This window comes from Bos grunniens, chromosome 2 (assembly GCF_055505025.1).
Source record: "Bos grunniens cultivar Pamir isolate PY7600 chromosome 2, Bosgru_T2T1.0, whole genome shotgun sequence".
NCBI lineage: Eukaryota > Metazoa > Chordata > Mammalia > Artiodactyla > Bovidae > Bos > Bos grunniens.
In genome coordinates this window covers 45,573,062-45,593,452 of record NC_141166.1, presented here as the reverse complement: position 1 = coordinate 45,593,452, position 20,391 = coordinate 45,573,062, and the positions used below count along the sequence as shown (strand labels likewise).

At 34.6% G+C, this 20,391-nt stretch overlaps 1 protein-coding gene across 38 annotated transcripts in view; it reads left to right on the top strand.

The window, feature by feature from the left end:
• CARF (calcium responsive transcription factor) overlaps positions 1-20,391 on the top strand; it is a 75,638-nt gene that overhangs the window by 6,883 nt on the left and 48,364 nt on the right. For 23 of the 38 annotated variants that reach the window (XR_015143683.1, XR_015143618.1, XR_015143642.1 and 20 more), the window contains 6 exons: positions 5,384-5,495; positions 5,933-6,160; positions 10,470-10,590; positions 11,624-11,753; positions 12,609-12,693; positions 17,455-17,644. Coding sequence is in view for 22 of the 38 variants with exons in the window: in XM_086345293.1 (XP_086201419.1) it covers positions 5,427-5,495; positions 5,933-6,160; positions 10,470-10,590; positions 11,624-11,753; positions 12,609-12,693; positions 17,455-17,644 (823 nt within the window). In the remaining 16 variants the exon portion in view is untranslated. Of the gene's footprint in view, positions 1-5,365; positions 5,496-5,932; positions 6,161-10,434; positions 10,591-10,773; positions 10,841-11,623; positions 11,754-12,608; positions 12,694-17,454; positions 17,645-20,391 lie in introns of those variants that run through there. The other 15 variants (XR_015143653.1, XM_086345263.1, XM_086345247.1 and 12 more) reach the window with 6 other exon arrangements.

The window sequence follows — 20,391 nt, the reverse complement described above, 5'->3', positions numbered from 1 at the left end:
TAACTTTGCGGTGAGCCTCAGTTTACTTTTTTGTAAATTGTTGATACTAGGTCCTACATCACAGAATAAGAATAATTATTAATAATTCTAGCTAGTAATTATTAAGTGAGCTTCTGTGGTGATTCAGATGGTAAAGAATCTGACTGCAACCCAGGGTTTGATCCCTGGGTCGGAAAGATTCCCCTGGAGATCAGATCAGATCAGTCGCTCAGTCGTGTCCAACTCTTTGCGACCCCATGAATCGCAGCACGCCAAGCCTCCCTGTCCATCACCAACTCCCAGAGTTCACTGAGACTCAAGTCCATCGAGTCAGTGATGCCATCCAGCCATCTCATCCTCTGTCGTCCCCTACTCCTCTTGCCCCCAATCCCTCCCAGCATCAGAGTTTTTTCCAATGAGTCAACTCTTCACATGAGGTGGCCAAAGTACTGGGGTTTCAGCTTTAGCATCATTCCTTCCAAAGAAATCCCAGGGCTGATCTCCTTCAGAATGGACTGGTTGGATCTCCTTGCAGTCCAAAGGACTCTCAAGAGTCTTCACAAACACCACAGTTCAAAAGCATCAATTCTTCGGCGCTCAGCCTTCTTCTCTCACATCCATACATGACCACAGGAAAAACCATAGCCTTGACTAGACTGGACCTTTGTTGGCAAAGTAATGTCTCTGCTTTTGAATATGCTATCTAGGTTGGTCATAACTTTCCTTCCAAGGAGTAAGCGTCTTTTAGTTTCATGGCTGCAGTCACCATCTGTAGTGATTTTGGAGCCCAGAAAAATAAAGTCTGACACTGTTTCCACTGTTTCCCCATCTATTTCCCATGAAGTGGTGGGACCGGATGCCATGATCTTCGTTTTCTGAATGTTGAGCTTTAAGCCAACTTTTTCACTCTCCACTTTCACCTTCATCAAGAGGCTTTTGAGTTCCTCTTCACTTTCTGCCATAAGGGTGGTGTCATCCGCATATCTGAGGTTATTGATATTTCTCTCAGCAGTCTTGATTCCAGCTTGTGTTTCTTCCAGTCCAGCGTTTATCATGATGTATTCTGCATATAAGTTAAATAAACAGGGTGACAATATACAGCCTTGACATACTCCTTTTCCTATTTGGAACCAGTCTGTTGTTCCATGTCCAGTTCTAACTGTTGCTTCCTGACCTGCATACAAATTTCTCAAGAGGCAGATCAGGTGGTCTGGTATTCCCATCTCTTTCAGAATTTTCCACAGTTTATTGTGATCCACACAGTCAAAGGCTTTGGCATAGTCAATAAAGCAGAAATAGATGTTTTTCTGGAACTCTCTTGCTTTTTCCATGATCCAGTGGATGTTGGCTATTTGATCTCTTGTTCCTCTGCCTTTTCTAAAACCAGCTTGAACATCAGGAAGTTCATGGTTCGCATATTGCTGAAGCCTGGCTTGGAGAATTTTGAGCATTACTTTACTAGTGTGTGAGATGAGTTCAATTGTGTGGTAGTTTGAGCATTCTTTGGCATTGCCTTTCTTTGGGATTGGAATGAAAACTGACCTTTTCCAGACCTGTGGCCACTGCTGAGTTTTCCAAATTTGTTGGCATATTGAGTGCAGCACTTTCACAGCATCATCTTTCAGGATTTGGAATAGCTGAACTGGAATTCCGTCACCTCCACTAGCTTTGTTCGTAGTGATGCTTTCTAAGGCCCTCTTGACTTCACATTCCAGGATGTCTGGCTCTAGGTGAGTGATCACACCATCATGATTATCTGGGTCGTGAAGATCTTTTTTGTACAGTTCTTCTGTGTATTCTTGCCATCTCTTCTTAATATCTTCTGCTTCTGTTAGGTACATACCATTTCTGTCCTTTATCGAGCCCATCTTTGCATGAAATGTTCCTTTGGTATCTCTGATTTTCTTGAAGAGATCCCTAGTCTTTCCCATTCTGTTGTTTTCCTCTATTTCTTTGCATTGATTGCTGAAGAAGGCTTTCTTATCTCTTCTTGCTAGTCTTTGGAACTCTGCATTCAGATGCTTATATCTTTCCTTTTCTCCTTTGCTTTTTGCTTCTCTTCTTTTCACAGCTATTTGTAAGGCCTCCCCAGACAGCCATTTTGCTTTTTTGCATTTCTTTTCCATGGGGATGGTCTTGATCCCTGTCTCCCGTACAATGTCACAAACCTCATTCCATAGTTCATCAGGCACTCTAAAGAAATGGCTACTCAATCCAGTATTCTTGCCTAGAGATTTCCATGGACAGAGGAGCCTGGCAGGCTACAGTCAATGGGGGTTGAAAAAAATATGATAAGCATTCAGTAAGCATTAAATTATTTTATAGCTATGATAATTAATAATCTTTATTCTGTGTTAATAGTGCTGGTATTTAAAAATTAGAATAGTCTCAAAAATATTTCTTTTTTTTTCTTTTCATCAAAGGTTTTTATCTCAGCTGCCTAAGGACTTTGGCTTTCTGCTTTCTGGTTCTGAACACAGCCCAGATTTTCTGACCACTGGGAAAGGGCAATCCAGATTCGTTTATTTCTAATTCCTTGCAACCCCATGGACTGTAGCCCACCAGGCTCCTCTGTCCGTGGGATTTCCCAGGCAAGAATCAAAAATATTTCTTAATGTCACCATGTCTAGACAGTGAATATCTCAATGTATTTAATTTACTTAAAAATTGTATTCTTGACAGCAGTTATTTCAATTTTAAGTCCCTCAGTAGGACTTGAATTAATTGGATCTAAACTCTGTCAACATTTTTTGTTTGAATAGTTATTTTTATACTCAGTGCACATTAGAAGTCAGTTAATAAATGACAGTTAAATTAATTTTAGAAGTCATCAAGATAATCAACTATTAGGAACATAAAATCTTAGAACTGAGTGGGATCTTTAATGAACTAGTAATTGGAGTTCAGAAAAGTTGACGTATTGGTTTTTTTAATCAAATCTAGACTGACCCTTTGTTTTTTACTACATGCAAGATATTGGATTTAAAACAGTAATATTGAAATAGAACTTGTTAGTCATCTGAAAATGTAACACTTTTTTAATTTTTAAAGATAGTATAGAAAAGTACATTGAGAAGCTTTATACTAAGCCCAGGTAAATTTTGATTACATCAATGAGATGACTGATATTTAACAGATTTTTGTCTTCAGGAATCAAATTATTTATAGATAGGTAGATTTTTAATCTTAGTTTGTATAATTATAGGTAGTAGGAATAATTTATTAGGTACTGACAATGTTCTGGGAATTGCACCAAGCCCTTTGCATACATTATTTTGTTTAATCTTTTTAACAGCCTTGTGAGGGAGATGCAGTATAAATGCCAGTTTACAGTAGAGAAAAACTAAATCTCAGAGTAGTTAACTAATTTAAGTATAAAGCTGAAATTCAGACCCAGACCATTTGACTACAGAACACTGTCTTCAACGATTTTATACAGTTTTACTGACAAAACTTTCTCAATTTTTATTTTATAAGTTAATGAAGAAGTAATACATTTTCTTGTTCACCCTAACTGCAACCTTGTCCAGAGTGCAGTAACTTAACCAAAAATTTCAAGATAATTTTTAAATTCATGTACTATGTTTTGTTACTGGCTTTAGTTTACAGGCAATCTGATTGCTTTTTAAATATAAGACTTTTTTTTTAGAAAGGTTTGTTTTTATTTTTTTGGCTGCACCACATGGCATACGGGATCTTAGTTCCCCAACCAGGGATCGAACCCCAGGCCTGGCAGTGAAAGCACTGAGTCCTAACCACTGGACTGCCAGGGAATTTTCTTCCTTTTTTTTTTTTTTAAACCCCCTTCATCCATATCTCCCACTGCCAACCCCCTTGCCTGTGGCAGCCACTAGTCTGTTCTCTGTATCTGTGAGCTTGCATTTGTTTAAGATTCCACATGTGAGAGAGGTCATACAGCATTTGTCTTGCTCTAGCTATAGTTTTACCCCACTCCAGTACTCTTGCCTGGCAAATCCCATGGACGGAGGAGCCTGGTAGGCTGCAATCCATGGGATCGCTAAGAGTCGGACACGACTGAGTGACTTCACTTTCACTTTTCACTTTCATGCATTGGAGAAGGAAATGGCGACCCACTTCAGTGTTCTTGCCTGGAGAATCCCAGGGACGGGGGAGCCTGGTGGGCTGCTGTCTGTGGGGTCGCACAGAGTCAGCCACGACTGAAGCGACTTAGCAGCAGCTATAGTTTTGTGGCTTCTTTAGTGAAGTGTCCTTCAAATATTTTGCCTACTGTTGATTGGGTTGTTGTCTTATAACTGAGCCAAAGCAGTTCTTTACAGAGTTCGAATACAGAAAAAGTTTTTTCCAGGTGTATGTTCTGCAAATATATTCTGATCTGTAATGAGCAAATTTCATCACTTTAAAAAAAACTAAATCTCAGAGTAGTTAACTAATTTAGGTATAAAGCTGAAATTCAGACCCAGACCATTTGACTACAGAACACTGTCTTTAAAAAAGTCCAATTTGTAGACTTTTATCTTTTATATTTCATGCTTTTTGTGTCCTGTTTAAGATATCTCTGCTAAACCCAAAGTCAAAAAGATTTTCTCTACTGCTTTTGTCTAGAAGTTTTATAGTTTTATAGTATATGATACATTTCAGGTTAATCTTTGATATGAAGTAAGGGTCAAAGTTTATTGTTTTACATACAGTGATTTAGCAATATCCCCAGGGAGTAAGGGGATGTTGGAGGTATATGTAGGGGCAAAATCACCACCTGTTGAAAACCACTGTACTAGACCTAATCTTTTTGGAATACATATTTCTTCCTTTTCAAAGCTTGTCATTCCAGTGTTAAGTGGTATGGTTGTATGTTATGGTAAGAGTTGTATGTATATAATCTCCATCTGCACCAAAATGTCTTTTAAAATTCTGTAATGCTATCATATGGCACATCTCATAAAATTAAACATTTTCATTTAGAGTAAATCTTTGTAAAACGAGAATTTTAGAAGTGTCTGAAAGCATGTAACAACAGTGTCTGTCACGTAGCAACAGTCTTAATAAACCAGTGTTTTAGTTGTTCAGTCGTGCCCGACTCTTTGCAACCCCATGGACTACAGCCCACCAGGCTCCTCCGTCCATGAGATTTCCCAGGCAAGAATACTGGAGTGGGCTGCCATTTCCTTCTCCAGAATAAACCAGTACATATGTATAATTAAGGATAGGGTGAGTAAAGTACATAACATTAGTCTTTGCTCTGCCTTGAATTTACTCTGGTGCCTTTGCAAATCATTTAACAAATTTATTTTCTTAATCTTATAGGGTATAAATTACTTAACCTGAGTTGTGTGGGGTAATACAGAGAGATGAGGAATTTATTTAAGACAAACATTCTATAAAAATATTATGTATTTTATTTGATCAGGCATTTAAACTCTTTCAGCTGTTAAACAACAGAATAAAATGGAATTGAATATGATATCAGCATGGAACAGTCTGTTGATTCATTAAAAGTCAACCATAATGATTCTGAAGAGTCAAAAACAGATTCTCAGGTATTTGAAGTAGGGATTCAACTGGGAACTTTTTTTCATTCAAAGGGAAAACAAATAGTGTTATATTTAATATATTCAAGAATTTTAACATTTAATTTTCCATAATCCTATCATTTATTTAATTTTATATTATAGAACTTAAGAAAGTGATATATTCATGAAGATTTATGTATAAAGAAAAATCTGCATGTTGAATTATGTTTCATCATTTCACGTTGTATTCCAGTGAACAATTTGCAGTAAAATAATAATAAAACTCAACAGTTTCACTTAACAACTTCTGTCTAGATCAGTCTGAATTGATAACCCTTACAAAAAGTAAAGTGAATAATGAACTGAAAAATGAATGTTTCCATTTTTTTATCATAAACATTCTCTGTTTTAAAAAATTGTGACATATTTTACAAACACTCAAGTGACTTTTTTGTTTGCAAAAGCATCTAACCTATATGGACTCCAGTGAGCCTTCTTTTGGACAAGATGGTTCGCCTAGAGTTTTACCCGTTACTACTCCTGAAGAGGACGGTTCACTCACATCTCAGAATATACCAGGGCCCCTGACTCAGGCACAGACCCTCTCTGCAGAGCAATTCCATCTAGTGGACCAAAATGGGCAACCTGTTCAATATGAGCTTCAGTCATTGGGGGATTCTAACGCACAAATGGTGAGTAGGTTTTTAAAATAACCAATTTTCTGCTGTTTGGCAAAATGTATTAGTCTAACTTGATGATCTTAATTTCTTGACACACTGTCTCTATGATACTCATTTTTAAGTTATGTAAGGATTTTAAAAGATTTCCTAGGAATTCTCTGCTGGTCCAGTGGCTAACATTCCATGCTTTCTTTGCTATGGGCTCAGGTTTGATCCCTGGTTGGGGAACTAATGCATGCTGTGTCGTGCAATCAGAAATAAAACGTAATAGATTATTTCCTTTCAGAACCACAAATAGTACTTCAAACCAATAGACACAGCTACCACCTTGTCTAGGCAAACTTGTGCTTTGAGAGCAGTTGGAAATGTAACGTAATTGGTCACTAGTGCTAACGTGCCAGAGCTTACATATAACTTACATTTATTTTTTGTTTATGCCTTTAGCTGAACTCAAGGTTATTTGCTCTATCAGCATCTCATTTACTGATTTGCATGCCACATGCTGGTGTGCTTTCTTGAAGAAAAAGAAAGCGATGAAAGTACCAATGAAATGATGGAATTTAGACATACCCTTATTGATTTTGTAGGTCAATATGTAGATGTCATGTGAATAACAATGTATAAAATTGAAAACGGTGCTTTAAATTGTTAGCCAGAAGTGTTTATGACCAAGTTCATAAGTTGAGTAATAGAGGTGAAAGATGGTTTTGATTGAAATAAAATTGAGAAAAACTTCTAAATTGCTCTCTGATTAATAATATACTTATATTAGCAATAATATGAACAATAATATATATGTTTTGGTTGTTTTTTCAAATTTTCCTACAGTGAATTTTAATTCAATAATAAAAATTACTTTTAAAATCTTAACTTCAAATATCAACTATGTTTAAGTAGGCTACCATTTGGGTGAGAGGTTAAAGTGTCTGCCTGCAATGTGGGAGACCTGGGTTCAATCCCTGGGTTGGGAAGATCCCCTGGAGAAAGAAGTGGCAACCCACTGCAGTGTTCTTGCCTGGAGAATCCCATGGACAGAGGAGCCTGGTGGGCTACAGTCCATGGGGTCGCAAAGAGTCGGACACGACTGAGCTGCTTCACTTTCACTTTCACTTTCAGGCAACCATTTATAATAACCCAAAATTAGTCTTTGTTTTTGTTTCTAGTCTAGAGCATTCTAGAGTTAATCTATGTCCTTTGGCTCCCTTTTAATCCAGTTAAATTTTGGGGTTGAGAGTTATTGACTGAGAGGGGGCTAATTGTAGACAACTTTTTTGTGTTATGTTCAAGCTCAACATTTTCTGGGCTTCAGGACTGAAATGCAAAGTAAGGAAAAAAAAAGAAATGCAAAGTAAGGGTAAGCTTCTGTAACCATACTGTATCACCAGCAGAGATTAATAAACAACAAATAATTTAGATGTGAACAGATCCATTTTAATATTTCATGTTCAGAATGAAATGCTTCTGTAATTTCCCTTGATATTTGAAATTTATTCTAGTTTCTATCAGAACGTTTAGAAAGTCTGTATTTTCTAATGGAAGGATACAAGAGTCTGAATGTATGAAGGGTGCTCATTTTACACATGGTAACTTTCCTAAAAAGCATGTTAAAATTATTTATTTATCTGGGTCTGAAAAAAGTTGGAGGTTTCATTCTCTCTGTAATTGTATTAAATTTCCTATCTGCAGTAATTATAAAGGTGATTTTTACACTGTTTGGGGTAGGAGGTGATATAGAGAGTTATTTGAAGTTGTGAAATAAGGAAACACGTCAGGAACTTGGAAATTAAATGTAAGCAACAAATGGAATGTAACTAGTTACTTTCTCCAAAGAACCAAAGATCAGAAGCTGGTGATATTCTGGGAAACTTGGTGGAGATTTTTAATTTTTATTGTTTATTTTAATAGACTTTTAATTTTAAGATCAGTTTTAGGTTCACTGTAAAATTGAGCAGAAAATACAGATTTCCCTCCCATATGCCCCCTACCTTCATATATGCATAGATAGCTTTCCCCATTGTCAGTACCTCCCAACAAGTAGAGCTTTTTGTAAGAAATGACTTTTTTTTAAGCTATCAGTGAACTAGCAAAGTTTCTGTAGTGGGTGAATCTCCTATGGATGGAAGGAGGTTTTAGAATGAATCAGGGATGATGTTTTTTATTTACTAGAAATATTGTACACAAAGAGCCCAGTAAATATAAAACTACTCATTAGCCAAGATTTTCTGATAATTTTTGTGGAGTGAAGTGAAGTTGCTCAGTCGTGTCCGACTCTTTGCAACCCCATGGACTGTAGCCTATCAGGGTCCTCTGTCCATGGGATTCTCCAGGCAAGAATACTGGAGTGGGTTGCCATTTCCTTCTCCAGGGGATCTTCCCAACCCAGGGATCGAACCCAGGTCTCCCACATTGCAGGCGGGCGCTTTATCATCTGAGCCACCAGGGAAGCCTATTTGTGGTGGGCCTCAAATAGAATGTATTGCAGCAGATGACTCTTCAAAACTATGTTTGTTTCCATAGCAAAGATTAAAGATGATTACTTTTTTGGTAATAGAAGTAGTAATGTTATCATCACCATTGACAAATTATAGGAATTGAAAATAGTTTTTAAGGTACCAGGTGGAATAAGGTAAGAAAACAGAAAATAGAGGAGATTCTTTTTCACTGTTGAGAAACAGTTTCAAAATTAAGAAGATATTTCATAAATTATTCTTAATTATGAAATTTCCGTATGGTTGAATAAATTATAACTTTATTATATATATATATATATATATTTGGATTTAAAAATAACCACAACACTTTTATAAGAATGAATGAAATATTTTTCACATATATTTAATCTCATTTATATGGAAAGAATTTAAAACTATTATTATTATTGCCTTTTAAAGTCCAGCAGGGTTTTTGTATTGTTTTCTTTTTGTCTTTTTTTTAGGTTAAGTAGCATCATCAGGTATTGGGATGCAACATAGTACACTTGCGATTATGGGTAGAAGACTAAGGCAGTACAGAGTAGTGGTTAAAAGGAGTAGGGCTGCTTGGGTTTGAATTTCAGCTCAGAACTGTATATATAGCTCTCTGTTACCTTGCATGGGTTTTGTAGCCTCTGTGTAACTATTTCCTCATGTATAAAATGTATATAGCTCATGAAGATTAAGGAAAGTCCTGCCACTAGTATGAACTCAACAAATGAAAAGCAGTTGTCATCATCAGGGTTTACAGGTTTTTTTTCATGCTGAGGTGATAAGAGGTATGGCAAGATATGTTTAGCTCAACAAACATGATAAACATTGGGGGAAGGAGAGAATTCCTAATCTGAATTTCTGGGAAATGTTTATGATTGTACTTAAGGCATTCTATTTTGTTGGGGTGTAGGTTTGTTGCCCGCCCCCCCCCCCCCCCCCCCCCCCGCCAAATGTAAAGGTTTTCAAATGACCCTCGAGTAAGAATACTGTCTCTATCAGGCCATTAGTAATGTTTCCATGTTTTACATACCAAAAGTGAGACTTGACAAAGTAGGTTGGAATGCTTAAGGAGACTTTCCTGCCTTAGGGAAAACTGAAGACAGGGGTTTTTGGGTAAAGCAGTAAAACTGTTAGTAGTTTTTTAGGTAATAAAGTTTATAAGGTGTCTAGAAAGTCTGGAAATAAAGGATAAACTTATTTTTAAATAATATTTTAGTTATATTTTAAATCATAGGCTCAAAATGTTTTTCTTCAGCTTACATGCTTTCTCAGTTTACATTCCTCTAAATTTGAGGCAATGAATTCATTTGCTAAACTGAGAAAAAAACAAAGGAAATAATAAATATACAATTTCTGTATGTTTTCAGACTTTGGGGGCACTCTATTATTCTTTATGGATCAAGACAGCATATAAAAAATGCGGAGATATAAAAATCCTGTTTAACTAAACGTTTTACAAGTTACTGTTTTTAAATGAAAATTAAACTATGAGACTAGTGATTATCACACAAATAGGTCAAACATGTGGATAATACAGTAAGTAGAAAAAAGTAAATTATCTTTAATCCAGTCAGAGACGTGTTCAGGTTACTAAGTAATTAGACTTCATACCCATGCAATGATTAAGATCATAGAACATAGGGTCAGACTACCTGTTTTGAATCCTAGTTTTACCGTTTATCGACTGAGAGACTTTGGGGGGAAATAAAATGTTATGTACCTTGTGTTTTCATCTATAAAGTGAGGGAAATGATAGTATCCATTGTTGAGGTAGGCATGTCTAACAGTTTTCTAAGTAGTGATTCTGTTGAATCATTATAGACTTATGCACTTGATTTTTTTAAAATGCTTCCAAGATGATTGTTGCCAGCCCATCAGAAAATGGACAGGTGCTGCGTGTAATTCCATCTCCCCAGACAGGAATGACACAAGTGATTATACCTCAGGGACCACTTGTGGATGAGAATAGTCCTCAAGGTGAGTAATTATGGGATATAAGGGATTTAAGAATGTTTTAAAGAACAAATGTATATTTCAGAAAATCACCCCATGAAAGTCAGTGCTAAAGTGGATTTCTTTGGGTAAGATTGTGAACTGAATGATTAGAAAAAGTTTCTTAGCCCAAATAAATTTCAAGTTCATTTTTCAACTCCTGTCTAGGTTAGCTGTCTATTTCATTTTGGAATTCTATGAAGCTGGTTGACTCTTGCTTCCTCCCAAATGACCAGTGAGCATAAAATAAATTCTTCTTAACTTTAATAACAGTAATAATAACAGCAATAATAACAAGAACATAGTGCTAATAGCTACTGGAGACATTTTTATATTTGTATTTTTATCAATATTGTTGTTAGGCATATGACATTCATTTGTAAAATATTCTTCTCATGTCCTCTTTGCTCTCTTCTTCTTTACTTTGTTCCTTCAGATTCCGAAAGAATCATGCTCCTTATTTATTTTATTCTTTCTTTACCTATTTAATATCCCTATTATCCCTATTAGTTCTCTTCCTTTTGCTTTCTTTCCTTTTCCATCTATTTGAATCTCTTTTCTAACATCATAGCTACACTGTTGTGATTTTTTCTTAGATAATGACTTAGGGTAGATATTCTTAATTTAGTGTTATGATTCTGTGGCTTTGATAGCAGTTGTTAAAACTTAAGAGAAAAAACATAGTTTTCAGAAAACATAAACATGATATAGAAACAAAAAGGAGTTAGTTTTACATTTTCTTGTTATATTGCGGTTCTTTTAATATGTTACTTCTGCCATTTTTATATCCTAGCTGTTCAATATAAGTTCCAAAACTTAATTATAAAGCTTCAATAATCAGTTTTACAGTTTAAAAGCAAGTTTATCAGAGAAATTCTCAGTAAAGTATTATAAGTTTTATTATCTTTAGCTTCAGAGCATATCTTCCCTTTCCTGTTTCAAATATATTAGTTTCAGTTAGTTACATTCTCATCGTCTTTTAAGGTATTAATGTTGCTTTGTTCTTACTCTTGTTAAGATGTCTCTGAAGAGAAACCGAGTGACAGAAACTTACCAGCTGTAAGAGTGGATGCTCTAGCAGACAGTAACAGTAGTTACGTTCTTCATCCACAGGCATCCCTCACATTGCCCAAAAAGACAGTGACCAGGTGAGTCAGTGGGAAGGAGGAGCTCATCTTTGTATATCACCATGGAAATCACTTTTTACGATATCACATTTACACCTGGCTGCCTATAGAGAAGATCAGAAATGCAAGAAATACAAGATCAGAAATACAAGTCATCATCAAGTACATCTTTAAATCATTTTGATAGCATCTTGGCAACAAGAAAACTACTTTAGAAGCTGTAAAAGATCAAAGTGCTACTTTACCTCAGTGATGCTTGCTTGTTATCTTTGAAGAAACCTGAAAACATCTAGCATTAATAGAGTTTTTAAAGTAAAGAAATATCTATTCTAGGCCCTATAATTTTTAATGGTTCATCACATTTTATGCATCACATTTTATCACCTCTGTAGTAAATTGTTTAAAATGTTTTTTGTTCATATCTATTTCAGCTTTTATTTTTGCCATAAAATAACACTATAATAATTTAGGGAAATATAGACATGGGTTTTGTATTTATATTTTAATTGTTCTATGAAAATATTTTAAAGTTAACAAGTTAAGTGACATTTAATCTTAGACATAATATCGTGTTACTATTAATAAGTCACTTGAAGATGGTTTATTAGCCCATTTTTTGTGAAATGAAAAATGTATAAGAATACAAAATAAGCTCTGAGAAAGACATATAAAGTAGTTGAATTTGTTAGCAATTGATAAAATACTAATGATTGAAAAAAAGCATAGTTACAGCCATCAGAATAATCTTTCATCATTACAGTTTCTCCTTGATGACTTCAGTATTGTCTTTGACTGGCAAGAGGAAAAAGCAACTGAATGCTCTGTGTGTCTGTGTACCTGGTAATATATATTAATATATATTCTTACCTATCCCAGGATACTTGAAGAACCTCTTTTGGCTCCACTCCAGCCACTTTCTTCTAACACACCTATATGGGCCTGCCGTCTTAGGAGCTGTGAGGTGAGTTAAAAAGTAATCCTTAAAAAAAAAAAAAAAAAAAGTAATCCTTATGTAGATTGACTTAGTTGATTATAACTATAATTCATTGTCTACTTTTGAGTATAACTAATAGAGGCTGTGTCTGTAATATTTTATGTTTGTGCTCCTCATCTATTATTTTATTCCTTAGGGATTATAAGATCTGTTAAAGCAGAGATCATATAAATCCCTTCATTCTTCATTTTCATTTCTTCTCTTACAATCTTTTCCTTGTCTTCCATGAAACTTCATGTTTCTTTATGTTTAATCTTTTAATCATTCCTTCTCTTTCTTTGCCTGCACTTATTTGTTTTCATATTCTCAGTGGAAATTCTTCAAGGTTCACTGTTTGACCTTATCTTGTTTCTCTACTTCTTATCCCTTGAAGAGCTTCCCAACTTTGTTGACTTTAAATTCTCACTTTTATAAAAATGATCCCAATTCTCTATGACCAGTTCTTTAATTCTTCCCTTGCTTTTGTCCCAGATCTTCAGCTACTTACTTGAAGCTTTACTTGAACTTTACCTCAAATTCACCATATCCTAAACAGAAATTATCTAACATACCATAACTAGCTCTACTTCCTAAATTTCTTGTCTGTATAATGACAAATACCATTTTCTTAGATATAAAGTTTTCGATTATTTTTCCCATATTTAGATAATCACCTGATATTTTTAGTTTTTCCTTTAAAATGGTTTAAAAAGAGCCTCTTCCACAGCTTTTTATAATCTTGAACTCAGTTATAGTAACAGCCTTCCCATTAATCTCTTTGAATCTTCCATTTCTAGTCCTTACTGTGTGGTTTTCTAAAACTACCAATCTTTTTTTTTTTTTTTTGATGTGGGCCATTTTTAAAGTCTTCAATGAATTTGTTACAATATGGCTTCTGTTTTGTATGTTTTGGCTTTTTGGCCATGAGTCATGTGTGGAGAAGGCAATGGCACCCCACTCCAGTACTCTTGCCTGGAAAATCCCATGGATGGAGGAGCCTAGTGGGCTGCAGTCCATGAAGTCCCTAAAAGTCGGATACGACTGAGCCACTTCACTTTCACTTTTCACTTTCATGCATTGGAGAAGGAAATGGCAACCCACTCCAGTGTTCTTGCCTGGAGAATCCCAGGGACGGGGGAGCCTGGTGGGCTGCCGTCTATGGGGTTGCACAGAGTTGACACTACTGACATGACTTAGCAGCAGCAGCAGCATGTGGGGGTCTTAGTTCCCTGACCAGGGGATTGAATCCACACACTCTGCATTAGAAGGTGAAATCTTAACCACTGTACCACTAGAGAAGTCCCTAAAACTACTTATCTTTACATACTACTTTCATTATCTTTTCTCACTGCCCAGTAAGCTCAGTGTTATTTTTTCCACATCATTTAGACACTTGTTACTAGCTTTCAAGATCATTCATAATCTGATATCACTTAATCTTGTCCTATTTTATTTCTTACTTTTCTCCAATTTAACTTTCATTTGTATTAGCCCAGTCTTCTTACTTTATACTAGCACTTCAGAATCTTCCTTTATACCCCCTTCAATTGTTTTTATATCCATTTCCTAATGTTATTTTTTTCTTCTACTTACCTTTCTAACTACTATTCTTCAAATCCCAGTGCAAGTCCTATATTTCTTTTCTGAAATATTCTAATAGTTATTTTTTGCCTATTTCTCTCTTAAAATTCTTTGAAAATGATTACCATAACCATTCTTAATTATTTGCTATCTTGGGTTATTCATTATTACATAACATTTAGACTGTATACTTTTTGAGGGAAGGGATCATGGTTTTCTACATATAAACCATACATGATAATTAGTATTTAATTATTAAAATGCTTCATTGTTTTAAACATTCTTAAAATACGAGAAGGAAAAGCATTACATCGGTTTTAACATGTTGAGGAAATTTCTTATCATGAAGTCAAACGATGTATTACGTTTGTTAGGACATTATCATTGTTTTTGCTTTTCTAAGTTACATACTTATATGTATGTATAGACAGTAAGATTTTTTTTCCCCTCACCTTTTTGTTAGTCATGGTTTTTCAATGGTTTCTTCCTAAAGTTACTATTCTTGTTCTTTGATGAAGGGTTTTGTTGTTGTTGTTTTTTTAAAAAAACAAAATGATTTGTCAACCATGAAATTTATATATTTTTGGCTGTGCTGGGTCTTCATTGATTTCTGTGCAGGTTTTTTCTAGTTGCAGCAAGTGGGGCACTCCTCAGTGCTGTGTGCGGGCTTCTCGTTGCAGTGGCTTTACTGGTGGAGCATAGGCTCTCGGCACATGGGGTCTCAGTAGTTGCAGTTCATGGGCTCTAGAGCGAGGGCTCAGTAGTTGTGCACAGGCTTAATTGTTCCATGGCACGTGGAATCCTCTCAGACTAGGAATCGAACCCGTGTCCCCTGCATTGGCAGGTGGATTCTTATCCACTGTGCCACCAAAGAGGTCCTGATGAAAGTTTTAAAAATCATTATTATAAACTTCATTAAATGCTATGGACATTAAAGCATTGGCAATTAAAGGGCCAAATTACTTCATTTTATACCATGGTACATTGTGTAGCTTATCTAACATCATGTATCTTGCAAGAAATTAGTTGAAACTGTTTAACAGCCTGAATTAGCTCAGTGAAGGATTCTCTTTTTTTTCTTCAAGCTGTATCAATAGTGAAAAACATTTTTGGTTAATGACTGAAGAAATATTTTATGCATTTTGCTTTAAAATACTGTTTCCTAGTCCTTTTTACTTTTTTGAGTTTCTATTTAATGATGTTTTTCTTATAGGCATTTTTTAGATTTGACCAAAATTTATTAGTTGGAAAAATTTCAATACTGAATTAAACTTTTATCTCCTGATATGGGTTTGACTACATTGTAGTTCTGAATTTTTCCTTTCACTGACAACATTATATAATCTATTTTATTTGTAAAAACATGTCATAGCTAGACTTTATGTCCCTACTTTTATTTGTAGGGGATATTTTGATGAAGAACTATCTAGGCTAGAAGAAAATTCATAAGCACAGGCATTTTCATTATTTTTAAGGGAAATAATAGATAATGTATTGTTTGGCATTAGATTATCTCTTTTTATTATGGCTCAGAGTGTACGTACAACAGTATGTTCATACCTTACTTTTGTTAACTGTATTCTTGCCAGGTGAAATATTTAGTCTAATTAGGATCAACAAGATCCCTATTCCACATTTCTGCTCTTATTCCCTATAAGGGAGAAACATGAAAGTGAAGTTGCTCAGTCCTGTCCAACTTTTTGCAACCCCATGGACTGTAGCTTGCCAGGCTCCTTCGTCCGTGGGGTTTTCCAGGCAAGAGTACTGGAATGGGTTGCCATTACATGGAGTCAGTTCTAGATCTAAATGCATTTCAGTTTAAGAGATCACAGTTTAAAAAAAATTTTCTGTTGGTATAAAGAAAGAAAGAAAGTGAAGTTGCTCAGTCATGTCCGACTCTTTGCAGCCCCATGGAGTACCAGGTTCTTCCGTCAATGGGATTTTCTAGGCAAGAATACTGGAGTGGGTTGCCATTTCCTTCTCCAGGAGATCTTTCTGACCCAGGGATTGAACCCAGGTCTCCTGCATTGTAGGCAGATGCTTTACCATCTGAGCCACCAGGGAAGTCCAATTGGTATAGAGAAGTCTATTGGTATAGAGAAAGCTTTTTTCTTAGTTGAGAGATACAAGATAGATACTATCAATTTATTTATATGATATATTTATACATTGCCTTGTTTCAGGGAGAGTTTAAGACAGCTTACAAAAATGCTTAAAAATAAATTAGCAAGGTAGAAGTTAAAATGGGAGCTGAAGAATAAAGAAAAACAAGAACGGAAGTATGAATTGAAAGTAAGAATGTTTATCTTAATGAATTATATGTGTGTGTTTACATGCACACACATCTGTAATCTAAGTATCTACATTTCAAAAGGGGAAACCTAGTTAGTTACTAAGGTCTGTATATGTTAGGTAAAAGCAATTATGTTAATTTCCGTAAGATAAAAGAAAACCATAACTATTTTTGATACTAGTCCAGAATTTCTCTCAGAGGAAGATCTTCATTAATAGAATATTGATATAATAAGCAAATTCTTTGACATCATTTTTTATAAGAGATAATGATCACAATTTTCATAGGTTTTCAAATACATTCATTCATCATATCAAAATCTTATTTCAGGAACTTCCCTGATGGTCCAGTGGTTAAGACTCCATGCTTTCACTGCAGAGAGCGTGGATTGGATTCCTGGTCAGGAAACTAAGATCCTACATGCCTTGCAGCCAATAAATAAATGAATAAATACATTAAAAAAAAATCTATTTCAGTAGAAGAAGCCCCACAGGGAACCAGTACTTTGTGGCTAATTTTATGTTGATCTAGTTGGATCCGGGGATAGAATTTTATTTGGAAGAATCAATACACAATATGTTCTTCAAGCTATTTTCACTAAGTATTAATTCTCTCAAACAATGTTTTAATAAAGATACTTTGGCAGTGAGTTTGGCATTATACTCTAACAAACTACTACAAAGTATCTTTTTGATGATGATGTTTGAATTCAGCTCAGACCTACTGGTTGTAATAGACACCATTGACCTGAGGGCAGAAATAACATTCTCTTTTGCAAGATTATGCGTCTTTCATCTTAGGCAACCACCTTATTAAATTTCTTGTACAATGAAGCACAATTGTTGATAATTTTGTTACTGAATTTCTACATGCAGAAAATTGGAGATTCATACCGTGGCTACTGTGTAAGTGAGACTGAATTGGAAAGCGTCCTAACATTTCACAAGCAGCAAACACAGAGTGTTTGGGGGACCCGCCAGTCTCCGAGCCCAGCAAAGCCAGCTACGCGCTTGATGTGGAAATCCCAGTATGTCCCATATGATGGAATCCCATTTGTCAATGCAGGTACTTTAGTAAAGATTTATTTTTAAAAGTTCAGCAGCAGCCATGATCCATTGTGAAAATGTGATTTTCCTAAGGTGATACATTTTTATTTTGGTAGTTGACAACTGACTGTTAATTGGTGAAAATGTGTATTAAACTGAAAAGAAAACTTACAGTAAATACAACCAATTATTTTATGTTGTAAAATTATATTTTAGTATGTTAGGGTAAATAAATAATATTTTATACTGAAAAATGAGAAGTAAAAAATAATTAAATTCAAGGTAGATCTATTTAATAAAAATTAAGCCATAGAGCAGTTTTATTATTTTAAATATGTGAAGCTATTGTAGTTGGATTTTTTCCCCCCCATCCAATCCAGATATTCTTTCCTTCCGTCTTGATTTGTCTTGTGGGGAAAAAAAAAATCACTGTTTGTTTTATATAGCTTAATAACTCTGGGGATACTGTATAGGATTGGTATACAATTTGGAATTATGATATAGAATTCTGATATTCTAACATCAGGTGTGTTACAGCATTCTCAAACACTGTGCTAGTACTTACTAAAGTAGTAGAGTTTCAAGCAAGTCCCAAAGTGTCATCCTAGGACTAGTCAGACCACAAAGAACCTAAGAATAAGTTATTTGTTTCAAAACTATGTGGGGTGAGCAATTCTACACGAAGAGTTGTAGACTCATCTTGGACCTCTGAGGGTAAAGAGAACTCCTTAGAGGAAGATGGGATAAACGTAACCCCTTCTGCACAGGTTTTATTCTCCTGCCTAGTTCTAATCCCTTTTTTTTTGTTTTAATTAATATATTTTTTAATTGAAGGATAATTGTTTTATAGAATTTTGTTGTATTCTGTGAAACATCAATATGAATCAACCATAGGTATACATATATTCCCTCCCTATTGTCTAATCCCTTCTTAACTCTCCTCAGGCAGCTACTCTATGTATATGGTGTGTATTTTTGTACTTCATCATACATATTTGTATTTATAATATTTTTTATTATTCTAAATATTTTAAAGTATACGTAAATAGTAAAATATAGACATTATTAAGTAAACTTTTGACACTCTCATTTTGAAAATCTATCTATATTGATACTTACAGATTCTGGTTAATTCTATTTCATTATTATATAATTTAATATCATATAATATGGACTATTACATAATAAACTGTTGCTTAAATTTGGTCTTTTCAGCATGTGACCAAACTGTAGTTATTTTTCTACTAATGATCATTTATGTTGTCTCCAACTTTTCAATATTACAAAGAATTTGATAGTCTAACCTCCAAAATATATATTTTCTGTTCAAAAGTGTGAGTAGTTTTCTAGAATATTAGTTTGAAACACAATTTCTGTGGGTCAGAAATCCAAACTAGTTTTTTAGTTTTGTGTGCATTAAAGAAGTTGTGAAGTATGTGAAGTATGCTCACTTTGTCTTCACAAGATTATCACAAGTTGCTCTCTGAGATGATAGTTCAGGTCCAAATCCCTTCTCGAAATTTTTTTTCCAGATGTATTTCAGAATTCTAAATTTTTTGGACTGTAATATGATAATATTATAGAATGCTCCCAGCAAGTATTCTATAGGCAATATTACATGCTCAAATATAGTTACAGTAAAAGGAATAAATAAAGACTATAAATAGCCCCATGAAGTTCACACCAGGTTTTACAGCCAAATGTATTCCAAACAATTTTGTTTTCTCTGCTTTTTAAATTTCAAAATCTTACATGAGGGATTGACAACCTGTATTAATTTTTAGTCCTTTCAGCAATGTATGAAAATTTCCCTTTCCCACATTTGTTCTATGATTTAGCATTGTCAGATTTAAAAACGTCTTTATTTTATGGGAATTTTCATATGGACATCAAAGTAGAGGTGATAATATATGAAATCTCATAACTCCATGTATCCATCATCCAGCTCTGACAAGTATCAGCATGTGGTCAGTCTTGTGTCATTTATATCCCTATCTACTTCTTCATTCTCAAAGGTGATTTCACAGGAAATTCCACATATTATTTCATCTATAATTACTAAGGTATATAATATATACTAAAGTATGTATCTAAAATATAAGGATTCTTTATATATATAAATGTAACAACAATTCCATTATTGCACTTTAAAAGAATTAACAGCAATTTCTTAATATCATCAACTGTCCAATGTTCGCATGTTTCCACTTAGCTCATAATTTTTTTTCAGAGGTTTGTTCAAATTCACATGCGAACCAGGTTCACAGATTAAATTTGGTTAAGTTTCTTCTCATCTAAAAATTTCTCTCTTTTCCTCTGGGTAGTTTGTTCTGTAGAGTTTGCTATACTCAAGATTTTGCTGCTTCTGTCTCAGGTGTTTTTTTTAACATGTTCTTTAATCTCCTGTATTTCCTATAAACTGTTAGATCTAGGAGTTTGATTAAATGAAGATTTAATCTTCATTAAAGTATTTTGGAAGAATACTTCATAGGTGTGCTGTATACTTGTTATTGCTACCTATATAGCATTTTTAACTTTAAGACTGATCAGTAGATTCAGTTGTTTTAGAGTATTGTCAGATTTTTATTTTTGTCAATTTGAGGAGGGTGAGAGTATTTTACTGTTGTTTTAATTTGCATTTCCCTGCTTACTAGTGCATTTGAGCATCTTTTTATTTGTTTATTTAATAACCTTTTTTTTCTTTCTGAATTGCCTGTTCATAGTCTTTGCCCATTTTTCTGTTTGGTAGTTAGTTTTTATTTTTAA